This window comes from Lontra canadensis, unplaced genomic scaffold (genome assembly GCF_010015895.1).
Source record: "Lontra canadensis isolate GAN:19392208 unplaced genomic scaffold, GSC_riverotter_1.0 scaffold70, whole genome shotgun sequence".
In the NCBI taxonomy this organism is placed as follows: domain Eukaryota; kingdom Metazoa; phylum Chordata; class Mammalia; order Carnivora; family Mustelidae; genus Lontra; species Lontra canadensis.
The window spans coordinates 4,791,150-4,805,857 of NW_022631064.1; the positions used below are offsets into that span (position 1 = coordinate 4,791,150).

At 36.4% G+C, this 14,708-nt stretch overlaps 1 protein-coding gene across 5 annotated transcripts in view; it reads right to left on the reverse strand.

Moving 5' to 3' along the window:
* CCDC171 (coiled-coil domain containing 171) overlaps positions 1-14,708 on the reverse strand; it is a 288,246-nt gene that overhangs the window by 242,280 nt on the left and 31,258 nt on the right. For 4 of the 5 annotated variants that reach the window (XM_032880557.1, XM_032880556.1, XM_032880554.1 and 1 more), the window contains exons 5-6: positions 10,810-11,000; positions 8,380-8,511 (exon numbers count right to left, since the gene is read on the reverse strand). In XM_032880557.1, coding sequence (XP_032736448.1) covers positions 8,380-8,511; positions 10,810-11,000 — 323 coding nt within the window. The remainder of the gene's footprint in view (positions 1-8,379; positions 8,512-10,809; positions 11,001-14,708) is intronic. The other variant, XM_032880558.1, reaches the window with a different exon arrangement.

The window sequence follows — 14,708 nt, forward strand, 5'->3', positions numbered from 1 at the left end:
GGCTGAATGCAAAGATTACTTAAAAATAAAATTTTTAAAAAAGAATTATGGGAGTTTTACAATTTTAGAGCTCTGGTTAACACATCTTACGGTTGAAAATGTATAAAACATACTATAACGTTATGCTAGTTCAATTGACCTCTGAGGGTATTTACATAATGCTGTAGTCCAAATGCCATTTATAATGTTTTCCCTGCTCATTAAAATTTTTAAATATTTTGTAATACAGATGTACATGGCTCCTTTGTGTGAGGAGAAGTGATTAGCTTGAATGCCTGATAAAGGCCCTTGAGAGGTTTTTATGTGAGCTCTTGGTACTTTAACTATGGCTATGGTTCTTCGAGTTGCATCCACTAGATGGCTGTGTTTCATTTCTTTCAGTTTTCAAGTTTTCAAATCTTTGCTGTATTATTGGAAGAAAAATAACATCAGGTAGTGTTCTACTGAAATCTCTCAATCTCCCTTCCCAACTAAACTCAGAAGTCAGAGTTGAACGTTATGAAAGTTCAAACGGGAAGTTAACATGCATATCCAAGTATTTTCCACAGGTCAATGTCTACATTCATTGTTCCCACTTAGGTCTCTGAGGCAAGTCCTTTCTCACCTTCCTTCACCAGCACAATCTTATTCCGGGACAGACACGCACATATGGATCCAAAATGGTTTCAAGTATTGCCAGCCATTCAAAAGGTATCATCAGAAGATGACTGAGAATGTACCAAGCACCAAATACAATTCTCTCTAAAAGACTCTAACTTGGAAAGCATGGGGCAGTACCGTCCAGAGTCAAAGGATGAAGAACAAAACCTCACGTAATTCCTTCTCTCCATACCCCCTCACTCATGAAATTACCACTCTGTAGCTGACTACCCATGAACTCTTAAGAATGATTTTCTTCAGGTAATGGAAACATCTTAATATACAGAAACTCATCTCCTCACACATTTTCAATCCTTAAACTAGAACAGATAAGAGCAAACTTGGACAACAGAGCAAAAGTGTGCCAGCAGCCAGCACTCACTGTTTTATTTATTTATTTGACAGACAGAGGTCACAAGTAGGCAGAGAGGCAGGCAGTGAGAGAGGAGGAAGCAGGATCCCCGCTGAGCAGAGAGCCCAATGCGGGGCTCGATCCCAGGACCCTGGGATCATGACCGAGCCAAAGGCAGAGGCTTTAACCCACTAAGCCCAGGCGCCCTAGCACTTGCAACTGTTTAATGGCAGTGTGGATTCAGGAATGAATGGTTTTATGAATAGCCATAATCTAAGTTCACCATAACAGTACCTTCATATACAAAAGTACTTTTAAGAGCATTAAGCAGTATACAAGTATAAGATACTATTTTTATTCTGCATGATAACTCCCCTCCTTCAAGCACTTAATAACGCCAATGTCAATTCAAATTCACTGTTAAATTATATGCCCTCTCAGGGCACCTGGGTGGCTCAGTTGGTTAAGTGTCTGCCTTCAGTTCAGGTCATGACCCCAGGGTCCCAAAATGGAGCCCTACATCGGGATCCCTGCTCAGCGGGGAGCCTGCTTCTCCCTCTCCCTCTGCTGCTCCCCCTGCTTGTGCTCTCTCTCTTTATCTGCAAATAATTAAATAAAATCTTTTTAAAAAATTAAAATAAATTATATGCCCTCTTGACTGCCACATCATCTCTAACTTTCTATCATCCACACAAAGTACTATGTATATTTTTAAATGAATAAACAGTAATTTACAAGGTTAATCACAATGTAATCCAAATAATCTGAAATAAAAACAAAATAAAATCTATAACCAAAAATGCTTGTATTGTAGCTGATGGCAATTATTTCAAATAATACTTATTAAAGCAAAAGAAACTGAAGTATTCAGGAAGTCTCATGAAATTTACTTATAAGAAAATATGACTTGTGATTCCCAATGGCAAACAGTACAGAAAACAACAGGCAGTCCTTCCATTACACTAAACAAAGAGCATGTCCATCATTCCGTAACACTTTCGATTTAATCCTATAAAAAGGAACAACTGGAAAATCAGTGATGGATCAGTTAGAGCTTATTCTATTCATTGGTGATATTTTAACTTTATGATAATTGGCCTATATTAAATATTACTTATAGTATATGGCTTTTAAATAAAAGTCTTTCAAGATGTAGGTGAAATTTCTGACCTAACAATTCCAGTTTCAATGCAGAGGTCACCTAGTCACTAATATGTGACAATTACTATATATCTTTGGATATGCATATAAAAACACATACACAGTTTTTATTTAAAAAACTGTCTTTCTCAAATAGTGTAGATTTTTGGGGAATTCTGTTTACATATTCAAGAAACTTATATAGTTAAGGGATTATATTAATTTAAAATGAACACTGATTAATTTTCTAATGTTAAACTCACTTGGCATTTTATTGTATAAAGGTCTTTTATATCTTTTCATATTTTGCTGCACTGACTTGGCTAATATTTTATATAATACTTTTGTATGTATATTCATTAGTGAGATTGGTTATAATCATTGGTTATAATTGATTATAATTGGTTATAATCATCTTTTCCTGTATCCTTGTCAATTTAGCATCAAGATTTATCAGTTTGATATGTTATCAAAATCTCAAAAGCACAAGTGAGAACAATAAGCTAGACAAAGATTCATACCTTCCAATACTCTATGTATATTTTTAAAACACAAAAAATAACAAAATAATTGGATACACTGTCAATGTATACAGACAGAATATTAAACACTAACTTCAGAATACTGGTATCTTTTGTGAATAGGGTGATGGAGGAATAATGAAGTAATTCAGAATAGTCAGTCTTAATAATGTAACAATTTATTGCTTGTCTGTTTTTAATTCTGAAACAAATACGACAAACATGATCTTGATGGTAAATTTTAGTATTTAATGATATGGTACGTTATGCCAGGTACTGGTTATATTAACCCCTGCTATTTTTTGTATGTTGAAATATTTGTTTTAAGTTTATGGTTTTATCAACACAATCCAAGACTGGGGTGCTTTAAATAACATACAAGAAAATTCCAAAAGAGTTATAAAATAGTTCATGCAGTTATATATCAAGAATAATTTCTCTCCTTGCAAATAAAGGTTTAGAAATTTTGTCACAGAATTTATTTTGTAATAAAACAAAAAGATACCGGGATCCTGACAGTGAAAAAGTAAGTATGATGTGTGTGGGTGTGTAACACAATCATTATTAAGGAAAATGGAAATTGAAGGAGTTTTTCTTTTATCCACTAGAGGGAGGTGTTGAACTTAAAATATTTTAAAATGAGGCTTTGAACTGACTTTTACCATCACAGGAAACCACAATACACTACTAGAAAATAAACTTGCTTTCTGTCCACATGTTTCAGAAACATAGCCCCCAAACTATAATTTTTTATATGTACTCATATAAACAACATTTCTCAGACTCCAAAATACAGTTTTTAGGTCTGAAGAATTACAAAAGTATGGTTAGAAACCTATCAGAGCTAAAGTAGTCCTCCTCCCTACCTCACAAAATATATCAATTTAGCTAGTTACCACCCCAACCTAGTACATGCTTATCTCCTGAAATCCCCAAAGCCAGCACAGTTCTACAAAAAGAAATAGTGTTTGCAGCCACAAAGTGTAAAATGGTACTAACTTTGTGTAGTACTGATCATGATGAATCCATAAGCTTGCACACTAAGCAGTGATACGTTTAGGCATTTACACAGTTCAATCACTTGTCCTACAGCTCCAAGATATGGCCAGGAATGTTAGTGAATCATTTCTTCCGTTTTGTTTGTTTGTTTTTCTCTTTTTTAAAGTAAGCTTGGGGTGCTTGGGTGGCTCATTTGATTGGATGTCTACCTTTGGCTCAGGTTATGATCCTGGGGTCCTAGGATACAGCCCTGCATCAGGTTTCCTGCTCAGTGGGGAATCGGCTTCTCCCTCTCTCTCTGCACTTCCCCCTGCTCGTGCTTGCTCTCTCTCCCTCTCATGCTCTCTGTCTCTCTCTCTCAAATAAATAAAATCTTTTTAAGAATTTATAAAGTAAGCTCTACGCCCGACACGGGGCATGAACTCACAACCCCAAAGCCAAGAGTCACATGCCCTATGGACTGAGCCAGACAGGCACCCCAAATCTCGATTAGGGCAAAAAATTTTTTAAGGAAATAAAATGTCTTTCAATAAGGGATTCCTCAATACATATTGGGAACGTCCACATGGCAGAAAACCATGCAAACCCTACAAGAATAATACAAGGATGTCAAAAGATGGACACCAAACACAACGAGAAATAGAATTCCGTTTATGTAATACAGTGATAAATGTTTATATCCCCTTAGATAAGGAGTGGGATTCGAGGGGGAGTCATAGGACCTTCACTTTTGCTTTTAAGTTTCCCTAAATGAGGGCATTTTTTACAGTGAGCACAATATATAGTCATTTTATGAACTGACTATAAAGCTATTTCCTGATTGGAAACAAGGCAGTATACCCAGCGCTCGAGTCACTATCTATGCCGCTCGCTTACACAAGGTACCAGTGGGCAGTTTCCTAGGTAACTGCAAAGAAATGCTCCTTTGCCGCTCTAGACCATTTCAGGCAAACTTCTGAAATACTTCCTTCCCAGTGGAGCTTCCTCCAAGCTGTCCCTAGATCGTAACTGTGTCCATGGGGTCATTTTTCCACACCTTGCCCTCCACTCCCTAACATCTGGCCTACTGATGCCTAAGCCTACCCTGATACCTTCTTTACTGTGTCCCCACTCTCCCTCCTCTTCAGTGTATGTTGTTATTTTCGGTCTACATTCCTCATGAGTTTTGCCATTACAGACTCTGCCATCTCTTTATCACTAGACACTTAAGCTGAATTTAGTCGATGAAGGAGGAAAGGATCATTTTATTCCCTGGTTGAGTTCTAGAATTTGGGAAACAAATACGAAAATATATACATCTTCTAAATGCTCTCAATCCTACTGATAAATTATACATTGAAGGGGCGCCTGGGTGGCTCAGTTGGTTAAGCATCTGTCTTCAGCTCAGGTCGGGTCAGGTCATGATCCTGGAGTCCTGGAATCAAGCCCCATCTCGGGCTCCCTGCTCAGTGGGGAGCCTGCTTCTCCTTCTTCCTCTGCTCCTCCCTTCCCCTCCCCACCCAAGCTAATGCTCTCTGTGTCAAATAAATGAATAAAGTCTTAAAAACAAAAATAAGTAAGCATCCTCAAAATTCCTATTGCTAGAGCAGGAATGAAGAAAAAATAAATAAAAACATAACAAACAGTCATTTTAAGTTAAAAATTTAGTAAGCAGAGATAAAAAATAAGAATATGTGTTTCAAAATCAATATAAATACTTTGTTTTTAAATTAAATTGGCTTTGATTTGTTTTGAAATTTCAAATAGTGCTAAAGGAAGACATGGAGTTTTTATGTTTATCAGAACAGGACATGTATTTAAAAAAATGAGAAATACTTTTTTAAAATGAGGTAACTGCACTAGAGTTCCCATTAATATTCCAGAGAAGTACACCTCTATTTAGCTTTTCAATTACTAGGAAAGAAAAGAAACACGGCATAAAATTAAGATTTTTTTTTTAATAGTGGGACTGAATTCTAAAGCCCAGATGAAAGAAATACTACACCTGCTTTGTCTGTTAAAGATGGATTTCACTTAGGAGGGTTTTTTTTTTTTTTTTTAACGTATTTTAAAAGCTGAATTCCCTTAGAGAGTTACACAAAGAGAACACTATACCATACTAACATCTAATTATACGATGGGAACCTAAATCCATCAATAGCCAACAGAGAAGAGAATTTCAATCTATCCCTCGACTTGTTTAAAAAAAGACTTCTAAAAAAATACAAATAGTTTCTTAAACTTGCTTTAAAAAGGAAAAACAGTTTTATTTTGTTAATGTTAAAAGGACAGGAAATTGAGAGACTGAGCTCTGAACCTTTCAGTGACACAATACAATAAAATGTATCTTACACTAATATTACACTATATGTTAACTAATTGGAATTTAAATAAAACCTTTAAAAAAATTATCTTACAAAAGGTCATAGTAACTATGGAGTATATTCCCTATTCTTTCCCATACATAATAATTAAAGCCTGATACCAGGGTGCCGGGCTGGCTTGGTTGGGGGAGCATGAGACTCAATCTCAGGGTTGTGAGTTCGAGCCCCATGTTGGGTATAGAGATTACTTAAAAAAAAATAAAATCTTAAAAAAAAAAAAAGACGACTAACACTTTATTCCTTTAGTACTTCATAGTATAAAGTCACATACGTTTCATCTAAGGTTTATAGGATTGACCAAGAAATTGCATCTAAAATCGCATCACTCCCACATTTAAATATAAAGGCTTCTGAATCATATTTTACAAATTTAAGGTTTTTGACTAGTGGCACTGGAGATTTCTGAGTGTTCAGAAATGAAGAGGTTATTTTCATTTACTTATGTTTACTTGTTTGTTTCAGGTAGACTTTAAGACAATTATCAACAACAGTTCAAATGTCAGCCATTCTGTGATGATTTCCCCAATCTCCTAGGCACTTAATCAATTTCTCTTTCATGACCCCACAGTATTTTGTTCAAACTTTTATTATATTCCAATTTCTCTCTTTACATGTCTCTCTGTTTTAAGATCTTCAAGGATCTTAATCAATTTTGTATCCTCAGCACCCATAGCAGAAACTCAGTATGTACAAGGAAGGAAGGAAGGACAGAAGAAGGGAGAGAAAGAGGAAGGAAGAAAGGAAGGGATACAAATTACAAACAGACTCTAAGAATACCAAGAGGTGTAAAGAATGACTATAATACCTTTCCAGATTCTACAAATGGAGTGACTGGTAAGAAAACAACATCCAAGACCAAAGGTTTGGCAAAGCTGTGGATTTGTTGGTATTTTGAATACTGACGAATATAACGAATTCAATATTTCCACTGTTTTCACTCTTAAAGAAATAAGATGGCTCTTATTCTCTGCATGTTTTGGGCTGCCTTTGTCTTGCAGAGTGGTTTCTAACATAAAACTACTCCAAAATTCATTTTAGATGGATATTCTTCATTCTGTGAAGAATGTGTACCTTGGTGTGCCTATAGTCTACAAAGACTGTATTTCAATTTGTTGTTTTATACAGAGAAAATATCTTATCACCAAATGAGTAATAGAAGAAATTATAGAAATTTATTTTAAATTTTAAGTTAAATTGGTCAGTGAATTAACAGTTTAAATTTCTCTTCTCTCTCTTTCAAAATAATTTACATCTAATCTCCTGAAAAAAATGCACAATACACCAAAATGAGAATCTGGTGACTGGTAGTCTCTTCCCACATTAATTACTCAGACTATGATCTGAGTAAATCATAAATCTCCATCTGCTCATCTACAATGGGGGTTGGGTATAATCAGTTATTTTCCAACCAGACTATTTGAAGGCTTGGGGATTCTGTGTGATGAGGAAAAGGAGTAAATAGAACCCGATTAAGAATTTGCTCTTCTTGGGACGCCTAGGTGGCTCAGTCGTTAAGCAGCTGCGTTTTGCTCAGGTCATGATCTCTGGGGTCCGGGGATAGAGCTCCTCGCTCAGCAGGAAACCTGCTTCTCTCTCTCTCTCTCCCTCTGCCTGCTGCTCCCCCTACTTGTGCTCTCTCTCTTTCTCTCTCTCTCTTTCTGTCAAATAAATAAATAATCTTAAAAATAAAAAAAGAATTTGTTCTTCTTAAGGGAGAAAAAAACAACAAGACGAAGGCAGAGAGGGAGACAAACCATAAGAGACTCTTAATCATGGGAAACAAACAGGGTTGCTGGAGGGGAGTGGCTGGGGGGATGGGGTAACTGGGTAACTGACATTAAGGAGGGCACATGATGTGATGAGCACTGGGTGTTATATAAGACTGATGAATCACTGATCTCTACCTCTGAAACTAATAATACATCATACGTTAATTCAATTTAAATAAAAAGTTTTTTAAAATTTGCTCTTCTTAGAAAAAGAGTTGAAAAATCACTATGTTATATTAATTTATATGCATCCTTTAATATCTAAAAGCCAATCATTCTATTTCTTTATGCTATTAAAGGCTGTGAACAGTCTCACATTTTAAACTGGAAAAATAAAATACCAAATGTATATATGTCTCAAAAATCACATAATTTATGCAACAGAAGTCACCCAACTCTAATTCAGAGAGTATATGCTCATAGGAGTTGCCCATATCGTCATGTAACCCCAAATGAAACATGGCCTTCGACAGATCAAAGATTAGGAATCATTTTTGTGTTGAGTAAACTAGCCAGTTATTGCACTAATGTAATATTCAATGTCCTAAGCATTAAAAAGACATATTTAAGGAACTGAATTATTATTCTTTAAATACCTGTACTATAAATTGTAACTCTCTTCTTTCTGCTTCCCATTGTTCTGCTTGTAATCTAAACTCCTCCAGTGCTGTCTCCCTGATATGAGACTCCATCTCATTCTTCTCCTGCTGATGTTTTTCCAACGCTTCCTTTATATGAATAAAATCTTGCTTTACTATTTGATCAATGAAAGTCATCTTTCTTCCTTTAACCCCAATTCAAGTGTACCAAGGGTTCTCCTTACCTATAGCTAAAACTCATTATAATTTATGTTAAAATCATTAATAAAACTATAATATATTTTGATCATCAGAATGTAGATTATATGTAATCTATATGTATATCTTCTATGTAAAGTAGATAATATGGGAAGTTCTAATTACCTATGAACAAACTGTTTGGATCAACCCTGGTAATTTACATATAAAACTCACAGAGTACACTGTATTGACCAAAAGTGATAAGAAAGATATTTCGTGCAACAAATCAGGATAAGGAAACACTAAAATGTTAAACATCTTAAAAGTCAAAAAATTTTTAAGGTTTGGGCTATGACTAATTTCTTGTTCTACAGATAATACTCACAAAAGACTTTTCTTCTTGGGTTTTCCTAGTTGTACTACATTTATAAGATCTAACTTGGTTAAAGCAAGAAGCCCCCTTTAAAACTAAGTTCCCATTAACACAAGGAAAAAGACTGTGTGGTTGATATGAGAAGGCGGGAAAGCCTTCAGTGTCCATATAAACAGTAGCTGGGATCTGCATCATGAATATTACCCTTACAACTTTCACTAATGGAAAGTCTTCACAAAGGGCATTGAGCTTTTCCCCCTTCGGGATAAATAGTATGATGCCTATTGAACCCTATATTCCCCTACTTAGTCTGTGCAGATCAGCTCAAAGCCAGTAGCATAAAATCAAGCAAAGTTCTCTTATCAAGCAGCTCAGCCAGATCACGGAAAGATTTTATAACTTGAGGTGCAGGCTGATTGACTGACTGTAAGGAATGCCGCTGCCATTATGCTTCTTTCCCCGTAGCTCTAGACATTCTACACGGGCAAGGTGATATACAGCAGCCCAGGAACTCGGAGCACCTGGAGCCACCTAAACTACTCCCATTCAGATGGGGGAATCCTTGCACACACCAGGCACTGTTCAAGGACCTGGGAACATATAACACTAAAGGAAGAGACAAACTTCGTCTGAAATGGAGGAAATCAGATCTGCTGACCATGCCATGGAACCTTGTACTGAAACTTTCACATTTAGGAAATGCTTGTGTAAACTTACCTCTAATAAAGATTCGTTTCTCTAGAGTTCTGAAAACCCATATACACCAGCGGTAAATAAAAGCGTTTCTATCATGTTTTTTGTGGTTTTTTTTTTTTTTTCAATTTAAACTGGTGCTTCAGAAAAAATGGCAAATATAAGCAATTCAAAATCTATCTTTTAAGGGGTTGGCAACTTCAAGTTAAGCCACACTTTTACTTTAGAGAGATAAAGAAAAAAAGAACAAAAAATAGGAAAATAAATAGCTCATATAATTTCAGTAAAGGGTCATCAAATATTTTTCATGTCTTATCTATATAGAATGTACTCTACATATATAAGTCCATATCAGATATATAATTTTTTTATATTTATTGTATATTCAGACCAAAATCTAATGCCCACATTTCTAAAATTCCAAACTTTCATATGGCTAAACTTAAAGGGCAAGAGGTTCCCATTTTCTGATACTTTCACATAAGTGAGTTCTTCTAGCTTGACCAGAGATCTCAACCTTTTTCACAAAAGAAAACAGTATACATATTAATATATTGCTAAATCATATTACAAAAGAGACCCACAAAAATGCCCCTGAAAGGAAAGAAGAGAGGGAGTGAGGGAGGGTGGGTAGGAGGAAATCAGATTTTCTTTGATTTCTGGTAGATATTTTCCTTTCCAAGAATAAGTTCAAATAATGTGTAATACATCTCAATGAAGCTAAAAAAATTATTTCATAAAAATAATTTACCTGGTGGATGGCTCAGTCGGTTGAGTATCCAACTCTTGGTTTCGGCTCAGGTCATGATCTCAGGGTCCTGGGATTGAGCCTTACGTCCAGCTCCACACTCAGCAGGGAGTCCACTTGAGATTCTCTCTCACCCTCTGCCCCTCCCCCAGTTCATGTGCACGCCCACGTGCTCTCTCTCACTCTCTCTCTGATATAAATCAATCTTTTAAAAAATAATAATTTAGGGGAACCTGGGTGGCTCAGTGGGTTAAGCTTCTGCCTTCAGCTCAGGTCATGATCTCAGGGTCCTGGGATCGAGCCCCACATCGGGCTCTCTGCTTAGCAGGGAGCCTGCTTCCTCCTCTCTCTGCCTGCCTCTCTGCCTACTTGTGATCTCTGTCAAATAAATAAATAAATATTTAAAATAATAATAATAATAATAATAATTTACCTGTACAGTTTTTTCTAGTCTGCTTTTTTCTTTCATAAGTAAATCATATTCTTGATTGCAACTTTGAATTATATTGTCTCTTTCCTCCAAATCATGTTCAAATCTTCTGCATTCTTCTTTCCACTTCAGCTGGGAAGTCTGGAATGCTTTCTCCATCTCATTTGCCTTTCCTTGAAGTTCTGTGTTCTGAGCTATTAAAAATATTAAAGAATAATAGGTATGCCTATAACCACAAATTAAATCCCTAGGAATTCAAACACCTAGGCGCTGGAGTTGATTCCATTTACAGCGTGATCTCTGAACAAAACATTTAACCACTTCACACCAGTCAACTCAGAAAAACTCCCTGTTCCAGAACAATCTATTCTCTAATTTCTCAATCTCTTCTTCCCCTCCAGACCTAGGTGATTTTGCATGAAATGGTAGGCTATGTTCCCAGAGGCATCCCCAAGTTTGGGTGCACCTCTATCACCAACTGCAATTCTACTACATTTCTTCTATTCAAGAAAATAAATCAAACACTGTGTGTTTTTTTAAACTGTGGTCTATAGGACTACTTTTGTAAAATACTTAATAGATTACAAATTTTGATATTTGACTATTGGCAAGAAATTAGTTGTGACACAGTTACACATGAGGCTGTCACAAAACTGACATTGGGAGCCACTGGTCCAGCCCTCAGAATCGAGCTATTGACTCCACCGAGGTTAGGTTCAATGCACCTCTCATCCTAGTATTACCCCGACATTAACTAACACCTCTCAACTCACTACAGCTGCTGCTTCACCTCAACATCTAGAAAAGAAGCAATGGAACCCTTTATGGGTCTGGCTCCCTCACCTACCACCTGATTAAACCTCTCTGACTCTCTAACCTTTAGTGGGAATAAAATGTCTCCTCGTTAAGCTGTTGTGAAGATAAAATGAGGAAATACACACAAACACACTTGTTAAACAAACCAAAATAGAAAAAAAAAAGCCACAGTTAGTAGTATTATTTTTAAGTTATATTAAAGTATATTAAAGTTAATTAAAACCACAATGTGATACCACCTCACACCAGTCAAAATGGCTAAAATTAACAAGTCAGGAAACAACAGATGTTGGTGAGGATGAGGAGAAAGGGGAACCCTGTTACACTGTGGGAATGCAAGTTGGTGCAGCAACTCTGGAAAACAGCATGGAGGTTCCTCAAAAAGTTGAAAATAGAGCTACCCTATGACCCAACAATTGCACTACTGGGTATTTATCCAAAGGACACAAATATAGTGATTCAAAGGGGCATGTGCACCTCAATGTCTATAGCAGCAATGTCCACAATAGCCAAACTATGCAAAGAGCTCAGATGTCCATCAACAGATGATGGATAAAGATGATATGGAATATATATATATACACATATAAGCATGTATATATGTATATATAATAATATGTATATAATATATACATAAATACAATGGAATATTGCTCAGCCATCAAAAAGAATGAAATATTGCCTTTTGCAACCTAGAGGGTATTATGCTAAGTGAAATAAGTCAGTCAGAGAAAGACAAATATTATATCATCTCACTCACAGGTGAAATTTAAGAAACAAAACAGAGGAACATAGGGGAAGGGAGGGAAAAATAAAAAAGGACAAAATCAGAGAGGGAGACAAACCATAAGAGACTCTTAACTCTAGGAAACAAACTGAGGTTTAGTGGAGGAGAGGTAGCTGGGGGATGGGGTAACTGGATGAAAGGCACCAAGGAGAGCACTTGTGATGAGCACTGAGTGTTACGTGCAACTGATGAATCACTAACTCTTCCTCTGAAACTAAAATAAACCAACAAACAATGTTTGTGTTTCAAACACAAAAGGTTCAATAGTCAAAGGTATAAGAGGCACAAAAATTCTCCCCTAGGGGCACCTGGGTGGCTTAGCTGGTTAAGCAATGGCCTTCGGCTCAGGTCATGATCCTGGGATCAAGTCCCACATCAGGCTCCCTGCTCAGCAGGGAGTCTGCTTCTCCTGCTGACCTCTCATTTCTCTCTCTCTCTCAAATAAATAAATAAAATCTTAAAAAAAAAAAAAAGTTTCCCCTAATTCAGTTACTCTCTCAACATGACATTATTCCATGGTCTAGCATCCCAGACTGTAGGCAAGAAACTTAAAGCCATTTAATTCCTGTTCGTTTGCATGTGGCCTCTTTTTCTTTTGTGTCTTTTCTCTTTGAAAAGCTTTAGGAGATCTTCACTTTGTCTCTATTTTTCTGAAATTGCATAATGCTTTGCCCTCAGATGGGTCTATTTCTTGTCATGGTGGTGAATATTCAATGGGCCCTTTCAAACTGGCAACTCGTAACCTTTAGTTCTGAGATGACGTCTTACGTAATTTCATAGAGGATTTATCCCTCCCTGTTTTGTCTCTTATCTCTTATTTCAATATTACCTATTATTCAAATTGATCCTCAAATTTTCTTGCCTTTTCCCTCCTGTTTCTCTACCTCTGCTTTTTTTACTCTAATTGCTGGGAGATTTCTTCCATTTTCATCTCCCAATGCTTCTGTTGATATTTTTCATTCCTGATTTCATATTTTTAATTTCTAAGAGCTTCCCCCTTTTTTTTATAGCATCTGATTATTGCTTCATGGATAAAATATATTCTCCTTCAGCTCTGTAGATATTAATGCTCCTTGTTTGTTAAATCTTCTTTTCCCCTGCAGTTTCTGATTCTTCCAAATTATTATTTTTTTCTCTCCATTTTAGAGGCTTTCCCCAAGCATCTGGTAATTCTTAGTTCTGTTCTCTCAATTAAAGTAACTGTAAAGGTGACACACTCATATAGCCAACACTAGATTCTTAAAGTGAGGATATAGGGCTTGATAACTGTCGTCCTGCACTGGAGAAGGATATGGTTGGGCCATTTATGAGGAAACTCCCAACATTGGTATCATTAGGTTTTTCCTCTTGGTTTGGTCCAATGATCTATAGAAGACTCTTTTAAGCTCCCACATGGAGTGTGTGTGTATATATATATATATATATATATATATATATATATACATATATATATATATGTGTATATATATATATATATAATTAATTTATTTGACTGAGAGAGAGAAATCACAAGCATGCAGAGAGGCAGGCAGAGAGAGAGGGAAGCAGGCTCCCCGCTGAGCAGAGAGCCCGATGTGGGGCTCGATCCCAGGATCCTGAGATCATGACCTGAGCCAAAGGCAGAGGCTTAACTCACTGAGCCACCCAGGCGCCCTGGGAGTATAGAAATCTGGGTGCTAGCTTTTGGAGAAACCAATAGAAAAAGGAGACTGGAAGGAATAGTTTCTCAATATTCAGCATTGACTATGCTATCTTCCTGTTTTTGCTAGTCTGGGGACCCTGTATTTTATCATCTCCAGAGATTAAGCCACCCAGCTCCCTCTAGAAAGTGAGAGCAATCCCAGAGTACACAGCTCTTGGGAAGGAGATCTAAGAACCTAACTGCCTCTAAAGCAAAGAGCTTTCATTTAACCTCCTTTTTTTTACTTACTACTGCTATTCCAATTCCTAATTCCAGAGGTATCTGGTGCTTCCAGTTCATAAACATTTTGACTATCTAACAAGTTGTCTCCCAACTGTTTATTTAAAAGAAATTACCAGGTTTTTTCCCAAAGTAGTTAGACCATTTACTCTCCCACTTACAAAGTAGAAGAATTCCAGTTGCTCTATATCCTTACCAACATTTGGTATTGACAGTCTTCCCAATTAGCACCACCTAATGTGTATGTAATAAACAGTCACTGTGGCTTTAATTTACGTTTCTCTAAAGACAAGTGAGATTAAGTATTATTCATCTCATTAATGGCTATTCTCTCTTCCTCTATAAAGTGTCTGTTGAAATCATTTGACTTTGGGAAAT